General features: G+C 43.6%; 1 protein-coding gene across 4 annotated transcripts in view; it reads right to left on the bottom strand.

Moving 5' to 3' along the window:
- Positions 1 to 483: 483 nt before the first annotated feature.
- The window catches only part of ascc3 (activating signal cointegrator 1 complex subunit 3), a 116,979-nt gene continuing 106,150 nt past the window's right edge, over positions 484 to 11,312 (bottom strand). For 3 of the 4 annotated variants that reach the window (XM_061775442.1, XM_061775444.1, XM_061775443.1), the window contains 6 exons: positions 10,061 to 10,285; positions 8,297 to 8,448; positions 6,957 to 7,107; positions 4,007 to 4,213; positions 1,780 to 1,955; positions 484 to 946 (listed from right to left, as the gene is read on the bottom strand). In XM_061775442.1, the coding sequence (XP_061631426.1) occupies positions 841 to 946; positions 1,780 to 1,955; positions 4,007 to 4,213; positions 6,957 to 7,107; positions 8,297 to 8,448; positions 10,061 to 10,285 (1,017 nt within the window). In that variant the 3' untranslated portion in view covers positions 484 to 840. Of the gene's footprint in view, positions 947 to 1,779; positions 1,956 to 4,006; positions 4,214 to 6,956; positions 7,108 to 8,296; positions 8,449 to 10,060; positions 10,286 to 11,312 lie in introns of those variants that run through there. The other variant, XM_061775445.1, reaches the window with a different exon arrangement.

Here is an 11,312-nt window from a genome sequence, read left to right as displayed (position 1 = left end):
CCAAGACCTTTTCAGTTCAAGAGACGATTTTATGACAATTTTATTTGCCCATCAAGAATTCCACCATGGGGTGACAAACATTTACACAAATGGTCCATTTACAATCTTCAATGTTTTTTGTTGTTTTTTTCCACTTCAGGAGGCAGTTGTAGTAAAATATATATGTGTCAACTGGAAGACCCCCATTTCCAATAATGCAATGCATGTGCTTAGGAAAGCTAAACATGTTCAATGTGCCGCGTTTAGGAAAAACCTTTCTGCCCTTTTCGGTTTGAAGTTCTCGTCGCATTTTGTCACATGATCGTGTGTGTATTGTGGTGGGAAGAAAGCCAACGGGTCACTGGAAGAACTGGTTTTGCATTATCTTGCTCAAGGACTGAGGTGGACCCGGTACCAGCTCCAAACGGATCAAGCGCGACCCAAGACACGCCACTTTCTGTGCTCTGTAAATGTAAAGTAGTAAGTATAAAAAAAGAGATAATATCCGTTTTCTCCTCCTCTTTATTTTCTTCTCTTCATTTCTGGCCACATGACCAGCAAATCAAAGTCATGGGGAAAAAACAAACAAAGCAGCCGTTACAGAATGACTGAAAGCATTAAACAACCCGACGAAATCTTAATTCTCTTCTTATGATCAACTTTCTCATATGTCCACAGAAGCCATTTCAGTGTCACTCTTAACATCCTTGCTGGTCTTTACATGAGTATCAAAGCTAGCGCAATTTGGTGCTATTAGACATATATTTCTATTTCAAAAAGTACATGATACAGTGACTATTTCAGCGGGACGAGACTTGTCATTTTTGAAGAGCCAACAGCAGCCGCGGGGGATCGTGTAATCTAGTCTGCGACCTCCGTGCTGGCCGGTATCACATTGAGATGAATGTCATACTGCTGGTCCAGGCCCAGGTAGCTGTCGCTCATCAGGTAGAGTGTGTAGATGCACCTGAAAGCACGAGGCAAATGGATTGACGAGATTGACGTGACGCCACATTAGGAATGCAAAACGGGAACGTGCGGGCCTTTCAATGGGCTTCGGCGACACGACCGAACAAGAAACCAAGAGCTCAAATGCAAAAGCACCAAACGGCCAAAAATAGAAGCTATCAGGCGCGTACACACATGGCCACTACGCAGTGCGCTCAAGCACCTGCCCTTTTGCCCAGGATGGAAAAAAGTGCAGGTTTTTTTTGCAGCCCATTTTTTTTTCTTCATTCATTAATATTAAAAGATCAATAAATGAAAATGACACGCTCTGTCCTCAATTTTAAAACCTGATGGGCATTTATTTGAGTTCCTGAGAGAATAGTACGTATGAAGAAAGAACCTGCCATTCACTTCCTTTGTTATAGTTTGTATTACCGATTGATTCAATAGATACTGTTTTTTCCCCTCAATCATATGAAAACGTTTGCTACGGGTGCCCTTTTTCGGGCTCGAGCACCTGGCACCAAAAATGCCGGTACGGCACGGTTGGATGGTGCATTCCCTAACCCCGAAAACAGAACTACGAGGTTTCATTGCGGAAAGCGCCGCGCGCCGTACACATTTGGGTACGGTTAATCATCATCTCCAATCAAAAGCCCAAACCGAAACGTGGCTGAACAATTCAATGCTCCCTATGACGACTACTTTGCCTCGTTTTGACGTTAAAACAACAACTGGGCATCTCGCAGTGGAGCGGTTGCACCGAATACACGAATTCTTCAAACTCACGTTGCCATCGGTTGACTACTGGATGTGAACTTGGTGAATGATTTGGCCAGGAAGGAAGCTTACTTTCCAGTCTTCTCTGGCGAGTAGAAGGCCACAGACACTGTTGAGTGGTTGCGCACGTATCCGATTCGTTTGACCGCCAGCAGCGCCTTGTGATCCACTTCACCGACGACAAGGAACCAGCCTTCAGTTTTCACCTTGGGGAATCTCGGGGCCTGAGCCTTAGCGTCCTGCTTCCGCTGGAGAAACAAAGACAGCTGTAACAATCTCGAAATGACACACGCCTTCCAAACTTTAGAGAAAGGGAAATTAAGTTGACCTCTAAAGATTATAGCGCATTTGAAGTTCATCCTGAAATTTCACCCCCGAAATTATTGTCAAGTCAGACAAAGATAGCCCAAGTCAACAAAATGCAGTTTTGGAAATGCTTATTTCATTTATCCAGGGGAAAAAAATCAACTATTCAAAGCTAGCTGGCAATCTGTGTGAGAAAAGGTGATTGCTGCCTTAGCCTAAGAAGCGCTTTTCTCTAACTGGCAATGAGTCTCTCACGTCCGTGCGGAGACATTTTGGCCCGCTCTTCTTTGCAAAAGGGCAAGAACGGAGGCTTTTCGAGTACCAACAGCAGACTTTTGAAGGTCCCGCAGCCGCAGCATTTCGATCGGATTCAAGTCCGGACTCTGACGAGGCCACTCCAAACCCTTCATTTTGTTTTTCAGGCCATTTACGAGTCGACTTGTTTTTTTTCGATCGTCGTCCCGCTCGAGAACCCGAGCGCGCTTGGGCTTGAGGTCAGGACCCGATGGCCGAAAATCATTCTCCTTCGGGATGTTCGGGTGAAGAGCAGAATTCCTGTTTCAATAAACCACGACCACGTTTGAGTGTTGTTTGACGCCGGATGTAATGAGACACACACACACATTGCCTGAGAAGTACAGCTTCTGATTTCGCCTGGTCAAGCCAAGCCAGAGGATATTCTCTCTCCCAGAGGTCATTCATCATTCAGATGTTTTTGGTTTTGGAACAAGTAAGACATTCTGTTTAGCTTCTTTTTGGCCAGTGTGGCTTTTGCCTTGTAATTCTGCCAGTTTTGCCCAGCCTCTTCCTTATTGTTGAGTCCTAAACGCTGATCTTAACTGATGCAAAGGGAGGCCTGCAGTTCTTCCGAAGCTGTCTTGGGTTCCCTTTTGACCTCCTGGATGAGTCGTTGCTGTGCTCTTGGGGTAACCTTCGTAGGCCGGCTCCCCGCTGGTCCTTGTTTTCTCCATTTGTGGATAGTGGCTCTCGCTGGCTTTAGAACCCTTTCCAGCCTGGTAGATGTCAATGATTTGATTTCTCGTCTGTTCTTGAATCGGGCCGTTTTGAGACCTTTTGACTGACTTCCTCTTTTTTCAAACAGGTTCCATTTAAGTGATTATTCGACTGAATCAGGCTTGGGTGCGGTCAGTGAAAATGAATTAAGCGTTCCAAAAAATGACATTAACCACAGTTAATTCATGATTTAACAAGGGGGGGGGGTCAATTGCTCTTTTCACACAGGGCCAGGTAGGCCCCTTAATAATTACAATCACCATTTAAAAAGTGCCTTTTATGTTTATTTGGGTTATCTTTGTTCGCTATTTGAATTTGTTTGATGATCTTAAACATCAAAGTGGGGAAATGCAACAAAAATGGGAATTTGAGAAGGGGGCAAATACTTTTTCACGGCACTGTAATTACAGACAGACAGCCCTACCGATATCGGAGTCAAACGTCCCGTTTCCCCTCGATCAGATGCAATCAAAAAGCTTCTGGCATAATTGTGGCTGGATATTTGATATTATTTGATATATTATTGACTTCTTCATTAGTTTAGTAATAGTTTTGGTGGCATAGGAATGTTTTTTTGAAGGAATGGCGATCAGTTTCTATGCGGTCAGTTTTGGCATTGAGGACTTGACTGAACAAATCCAGTTTTAAACTTATGAGCGCTGCCCAGCGACATCAATAATGTGGTGGCAGAGCGTACCAGCAAGAACGCACGCATGTCATTTGCCAATTCAGTCAGGAAAATGAACAAAAAAGGTACAGTGCCGTATGCTAACGGTACGTTAAAACCAAAATCAGCTTTAAATCCTCAATGTTTTGTTGATGTGCTTTTCGTCTCTACCCATTGAATTCAGACCACTATCTGTCGACCAATCAAGACGAGAGCATTGTGTCCCGCCCCACCCTCCGCACGTGTACAACCGCATCTGACACACCAGGGAAGGGACGGCCGGAGTTGAAATATCCAACGGGCCATACTGACCCTGGTCTGGCCCCGGTTGATGCGTCTCAGCGACACCTGCAAAACATACTCCTGGTCAGCGTGGACATCCAGCCAGCTCCTGGCCTCCCTCGGGTTCGCTCCCGCAGCCGGCACGTGGCGTTCTGTTTGTTGTCGGCTCTCCTCCCACCAGCCCTTGACGCTCAACGCGACCTCCAGCACTGGAAGATGACTGAGGAAGTCCCACATCTAACCCGAGAGGAATATTAAAAGGTCACAAAAAGCTTCTTCAACCGTTGGACTATTTGCTCACGCAGTTGTCGACAAAGTGGGGACCCTCGCCCCATTCTTGCTTGTGAAGCAACAAGTGAGCCTTTTGGGGATGCTCCTATCATGACACTCACCTGTTTCCAATTCACTAGTTCACCTGTGGAACGTTCCAAACGTGTGTTTTGAGCCTTCCTTAACTTTCCCAGTCTTTCGCGGCCCCCTGTTCCGGCGTTTTTGGAACATCAAATTCAAAACGAGAGAATATTTGAAAACAAAACAAAACAATGGTATTCATCAGTTTGAACATGAAATAGCTCGTTTTAAAAAAAGTGTATTCAATTGAATATACGGTGAAATGTGTTTGCAAATCATTGCGTTCTGTTTTGATTTACATTGTACACAAGTGTGCCAACTTCATTGGAATTGGGGTTTGTGGTTTGTGTGGACAATCCTTTGTCCACACGGGCCACGCAGCAAATTTAGTCTCGAGTTCTGTCGAGAACGTCAAACCGAGACGTGCGGGCATATCGATTTGGGACGTGCAAAAGGGGCAATTCGTTATTTTCCGATGGCTCCAAAAACCGATTGATATTATTGGAAATGGACTATTTCATTTTCATTTTCTTGAGCAAAAAAAATACATAAAGAGAACTTGTTCGTGAAATATTGGGCATATGGACGCCATGGGTCATTTCACTTGTGCCTAATGCAACGCGCATCGATAATATATTTTATGCATTTGGCATCTGAAATGTAAATCCAAAAATACCAAATCTGTATTCCACACAAATTCACAGTAAAAACGGATTGATACATGGAATCCTCTTCTGCATTTTAAAAAATATATCAAATGAATGCAATTGCTCAGAAATGAAAAGATGTTATCAATGCAAAACTGAATCGATTAAAATAAGCAATGTTTATGAAGAATGGTGTCCAATGCTCAACACATACATAGTACAAAGAAACATTTGTGGGTGTGTGTTTTATGGGAGCTTGGGGGAGAAAACCGGGGATCACTCCCGAATCACTATTTATGTGAGGATTACTCACTCTGAGCAAAGCAGACAGGAACACTGCTGCACATCTGATTATTGAATTAGCAAGGCCAGCATAGTGTGGGAGGGCAGGGGTGATGACAGCAGTAAAGGTGGGGAAGGATGAAACGAGGCCCACTGATTGGGTGCTGTCACGCCCGGTCACTCTCTTTGCCGCTGCAATTAGCACTTCCATTGGAGCTGAAATGAGGGATCCTGGAGGTATCTGGGCTCACAATGGCCTTTCATTGCTAACGGTGTGGATGGGAATATGCAAGACAATTGATTCGATTTCTACATATAGTTCTATATGTATAGTTTTATTTGATATTTTCACAGCGGCTGGTTATCATTATTTTTCGATTTATTGGAGTGTGATGGAGCCGGCACGGTGTCGACCGGTTCGCACATCTGCCTCACAGTTCTGGGGACCGGGGTTCAAATCCCGGCCCCGCCTGTATGGAGTACGCATGTTCTCCGCGTGCCTGGGTGGCTTTTCTCCGGGCACTCCGGTTTCCTCCCGCATCCCAAAAACATGCGTGGTTGGTTGATTGAAGACTCTAAATTGCCCGTAGGTGTGAATGGTTGTTTGTTTCCATGTGTACCCCACCTCCCGCTCGAAAATAGCTGGGATAGGCTCCGGCAGCCTGCGGCCCTGGTGAGGATAAGTGGTGAAGAAATGAATGGATGGATGTAGTGTCATGGCTGCATTTATTTCCTTTTTATCCAGGCCTCAGGCTAGAAAGGTGATTTATTTATTTACTTATTTTGGACATAGACAGCAACCACAACATGCTCAATAAAAACATACCGTAATTTCTCGTTTATAATGCGCACCCATGTATAATGCGCAACCCCAAAGTTGACATTCTGGAAAACCCTTCTACCGATATATAATTCATTTTCACAATGCATGATTTTGCTTTGACCCATATAATCAAAACATGAAGTATTATCTGTATTTTGTTAGTTTTTTTTTTTTTTTTCAAATAATTATTCTGAAGTTAAGCACTTTATCTGAACACGTACTACTTTTTTTTATTTACTTGCTCTTATTTTGAAATTCACAGCCCTACTTGAATTAGTAAATGAGAAAACACACAGTTGTGCTCACATGTTTGATTACCCAGGCAGAATTTGTAAGATGGGTACAATTCTTTAAAGAAAACATGAAGGGCCAGGCGAAACGCATTTAATTTTATTTGAATGAGATTCAAATTCAATTGTCAAGCATTTCAGAAAAGCATTATCATTAAACAAAACATAACCATAAAGAAATTAATGATGGTTGTTGTTCAGTCATCAGTAATTAAAAAAACAAAACAAAAAAAAATTCACAAATTCTGCCAGGGTATGTAAACTTATAAGCACAAGTGTACATAAATGCAGTCCTATGTACCCCTGTCATATTGGAATGAAGGTGTACAGCTTTTTCATAACCTCTAGGTGGCGGTGGCAATTTGGAATGAAAGTGTACAGCTTTTTCATAACCTCTAGGTGGCGGTGGCAATTTGGAATGAAAGTGTACAGCTTTTTCATAACCTCTAGATGGCGGCATACATTTATAGAATCCGAAACGATAGACGTTTGACAATTTTGTGGCGAAAGAAATTTGCATTATACACAAGAAATGACGGTAAGCCTTTTTGATCAAGGTAAAAATAGATACATTATACAAATTTTACCTGAGTAACATGACTTGAGGGGAACTCATGACCAACAATTGCTGCAAAAATGCTTTCCTTTCCACTGCAGGCAGCTATCAGCTCAGGAAGCCCTTCAATTGGTCCGTTGGAGGATCCAGTGCTTCCCCTCCTGGTCTGGTTTGACCATTTCCTACATTTTATGAAGCAGAATGTTGAACATTATTACGAAAAAGCACACATTGGTTTCACATCACCACAGTACAGTTTTTGAGGACAAAAGGCCTCATTTAATTGTCCATGTTTTTCATTAAATATGTTCTTACAAAAGTCCTTAAGGGAAAAACCATGTCATGTCTTTGTATGGACAATGGGAGGGCATTTATATATTCGAATTATGAACAGCAGACAAAATATTGATTTAGCAATATTATCATGCTCATATAACGAGAAGGCCACTAAGTATATCGTAGACCTCCACCAAGGCCGAACTAGTCATACAAATTCAAACAGTTTATTTGAGTTTGTTTGCCCATCTCTTTGTTAGCAGGCTATTTATTACCTGGAGGGTGGGCAACAGATGGGAGGTGTCAACACGATCGGTGGATGGTTCTGTTGCCGCAATGGCGACTCATAATACATTCCTGTCCGCATTTCCGATCCTTAGCAAAATAGAATGCCTCGTCTCCTGCTCCACCCTTTTACAAAGTTTTGTGACATGGTTTTTATGTTTCGTGTGTAATCCTGCCATATGTGTTGTATTATTTTAAGACATAAAACAATACATGCCTGATGTGAAAGGTGGTACATTAAGTGCCATACTGGCCCTGCGTAATGTTATTACCATTAGAGAACCACAATTTCCTTGGGTATTATCGGTGGGTGTGCCGTTTGTGGTGAAGAGGAAGGAAAACTCTACATTCATGTCCTGGTTTTGAATCAGACAACTGCAGTATTTCTGAAATCCACTACCAGTCACACTATAATAATGGGTAAGGACTACTTTAGGCAACGGTAGTCTTAAGTTGTTTGAGCGATGAATGGGGGGAAAAAAAGCAGAAATATTGATGAATGATGGTTTAACAACTATGATTTGTGCATGTTCATTTTGGGCCAAAAATGTGCCCAGAAGGTTAAAAAAAACATAAGAGTAAAAAGACAATGGATTTGAAAAATGGCACTATAAAAACACTTTATGTAAGATGTCATGCCACAACATAGCCAGAATGATCGGCAAATGCTAAAAAATGTCCATAAATCCCACAAGAGTTAACAAAAAAGCTGTTCTTAAAACTGCAAGTTGATGAGGCCCAATGAATGACTCTTGGTTGGAAGAAGAGCAAGGATGGTCTGAAGAGTAACACGATGAATCTAATGCTTACCTGACGAGGTAGAGGTCCTGTTGCTCCAAATGTGGCAGGGTCAGTATTGAAGAATCATGCAGCCAGCGGCCTTGGACAATCATCTGCACCAGGTTGCAGATGCTTAAAGCCGTGACAAGCCAGCCCTCATTGGCTGCTGCATCGAGTAAGGCCTGAGTCGACAGGACAGGAGAGCGCCAGATCATATAGAGAGCTGCCAACCGATATAAACTGACTTCCAGAACAATATGTCTGAATTTCCAAACATTTAAAATTATGGCAAGAACATTACTGGAAGGAGGTGGCACGGTGGGCGACTGGGTAGCACATCTGCCTCACAGTTCTGAGGACCGGGGTTCAATCCCCGGCCCCGCCTGTGTGAAGTTTGCATGTTCTCCCCGTGCCTGCGTGCGTTTTCTCCGGGCACTCCGCTTTCCTCCCACATCCCCAAAACGTGCGTGGTAGGTTCATCGGCGACTCTAAATTGCCCGTAGCCTTCTTAAACTTCTTAAACACCTGACCTACAATTCCATTGCAACACGCTGGCAATTTTTTGACTTGAGTTCGTTGTCACATTTCTGTGGGGCCAATTATGTATTACTCGTGCACTCACTGCGGTAGTCGCGCCACGCTGCACTATTTGCATATCTGTTGTTGACCAATACTGGCCATTGCACACTGACTGAGGAGTATCTGCAACATTTGCACAATCAACATTGGCCCAGATTATCGCACTACTCGCTTGAAGTCTTGGCACCCTTTGCACCGGACTATTGTTATATTAGTCATTCGAACTGCCCTAAGTGCTAGAGGACTCTGCATCTTTTTGCACAATTATCCAAAAAAAAAAATAATTAAATAAAAAATGGTACCGGCATTAGCAGATAACTAGCAACCCTTTATTGTTCAGTGACTGTTTTTTCTCAATGTCTTTCTGTCTCCAAAGAGTTCTCTGTCAATTGACCGTCTGTTGTCGTACGAGAGCGGCTCCAACTAGCGGAGACAAATTCCTTGTGTGTTTTTTGGACATACTTGGCAAATAAAGATGATTCTGAATGTCAATATATTGCTAAGAAAAGCACATAACTCTTGCTTCTATTGTACCATCTTTGTGAAGCATAATTTTCTGCAATGACAGTACACAAAACAAAATTACAAAGTAAACTGGACATAACACACTTTGGGTGTCATTACTCCAAGATGGGACCGGCTCGTTGGAGAGAAACAAGCACAGGACACTCACTAACTATAACAACTATATTCAACATGGCGGTGAGCTGTATTTGTAATCATTTGTTTTAAATTGTTTCTATGATGGTCCTGTCAAAATATAGCTTTAAGTGAAACCTGTATGTGGGTCAAAATATTCGGGACGGCTGCCCTCGGGGACAAAAAAGTGGATACTTATCCTCTTATGTACCATTATTGACATATATCATGTTTTTCTTTTGAAACTGGGAGTCATCATACATTGTGTGATTCTGACAAGAACTAAGTCCGTTCAAATTCTATACTGGACATCAGAATCAGAATCCTCTTTATTTGCCAAGTATGTCCCAAAAAAACACACAAGGAAATTGTCTCCGGTAGTTGGAGGCGCTCTCGTACGACAACAGACGGTCAATTGACAGAGAACACTTTGGAGACAGAAAGACATTGACAAAAAACAATTGTGCAAAAAGATGCAGAGTCCTCCAGCACTTCGAGCAGTTCCAATGGCTAATATCGCAATAGTCCGGTGCAATGACCGTTGTGAAAAGGGCGCCGAGACTTACAACAACATACCTGACAGATTCGGATGGCATTGTCCAGAACAGTCTTGGTATCAGTTGAGTAGTCGCTGCATGGTAACTGGGCATGGCTGAAGTGAGCCTGAAGCAGTAAGTGGGTCTTTGTGTGGGCACTGTCATAGGAGTGGGGGTCGACCTTCAGGGGGAGCTGTTGAGCCAGCTGGCTGTTGAGTTGGTCTTCATTGTGTCTCACAGGGAGCTCGGCATACTCTTCTGCATCCTGTGTCAAACAAAGACACAAACATGCTGTCTTTTTTTCGGTTTCTACTTCAGCAACCTTTATCTATTCCTACGTGGAGAACACCATGACAAGACAGAATCTTTGGTGTATTTCTACTAATTCCAAAAGCCCACATTGATGTTTACTAAAGTTATATGCTGGGAATTGCTGGAACATCCATCCATCCACTTTCTTTAGCGCTTTTCCTGACCAGGGTCGCGGGCTGCTGGAGCCTATCCCAGCTGTCTTCGGGCGGGAGGCGGGGTACACCCTGAACCGGTCACCAGCCAATCGCAGAGCACATACAAACAAACAACCATTCGGACTCACACTCACACCTACGGGCAATTTCGAGTCTTCAATCAACCTGCCACGCATGTTTTTGGGATGTGGGAGGAAAGCGGAGTGCCCGGAGAAAAGCCACCCAGGCACGGGGAGAACATGCAAACTCCACACAGGCGGGGCCGGGATTTGAACCCCGGTCCCCAGAACTGTGAGGCAGATGTGCTAACCAGTCGTCCACCGTGCCTTGCTGGAACATATTGGTTAGAAATAATAGCTCACTCGTTAATGCTCAAGATTCATCACTCTCTTTGTGCCGATGCTACAGTGACCCGGAAGTGCAAAACAATATAACAAATTGTTAAACACTTTTACATTTCAGAAAACAAACGAAAAAAAGCAGAAACACTTTTACACCCGGAAAGGGAACGTCCCATTTCACAGACATGCTTGGAAAGCCCACGCCCTTTCTCTGAAAGACCCGCCCCGCTTCAACACGATTGGCTCCTGCATCGCGGTAAGGGGAGGCTACGCAGATGTAACGAGATGTCCATCACAACTGTCATGAGAAAAAAAAAAACTAAGAAGTTTATGATGGTTAGATTTAGGACTATGGTTGGGTGGTCAGGCAGTTTAGGATGTGTTAAGGATAGGATTGAGGTGGTTAAGGCTGGTGCGCACCGAGCGCCGCCACTCAACCCGAGCCAACTATGGGTTTGGCAACGGTTTCCTTGAGCGGCCGATC

This window comes from Phyllopteryx taeniolatus, chromosome 6 (genome assembly GCF_024500385.1).
Source record: "Phyllopteryx taeniolatus isolate TA_2022b chromosome 6, UOR_Ptae_1.2, whole genome shotgun sequence".
Taxonomy (NCBI): domain Eukaryota; kingdom Metazoa; phylum Chordata; class Actinopteri; order Syngnathiformes; family Syngnathidae; genus Phyllopteryx; species Phyllopteryx taeniolatus.
This window is presented reverse-complemented; position numbering and strand designations above follow the sequence as displayed.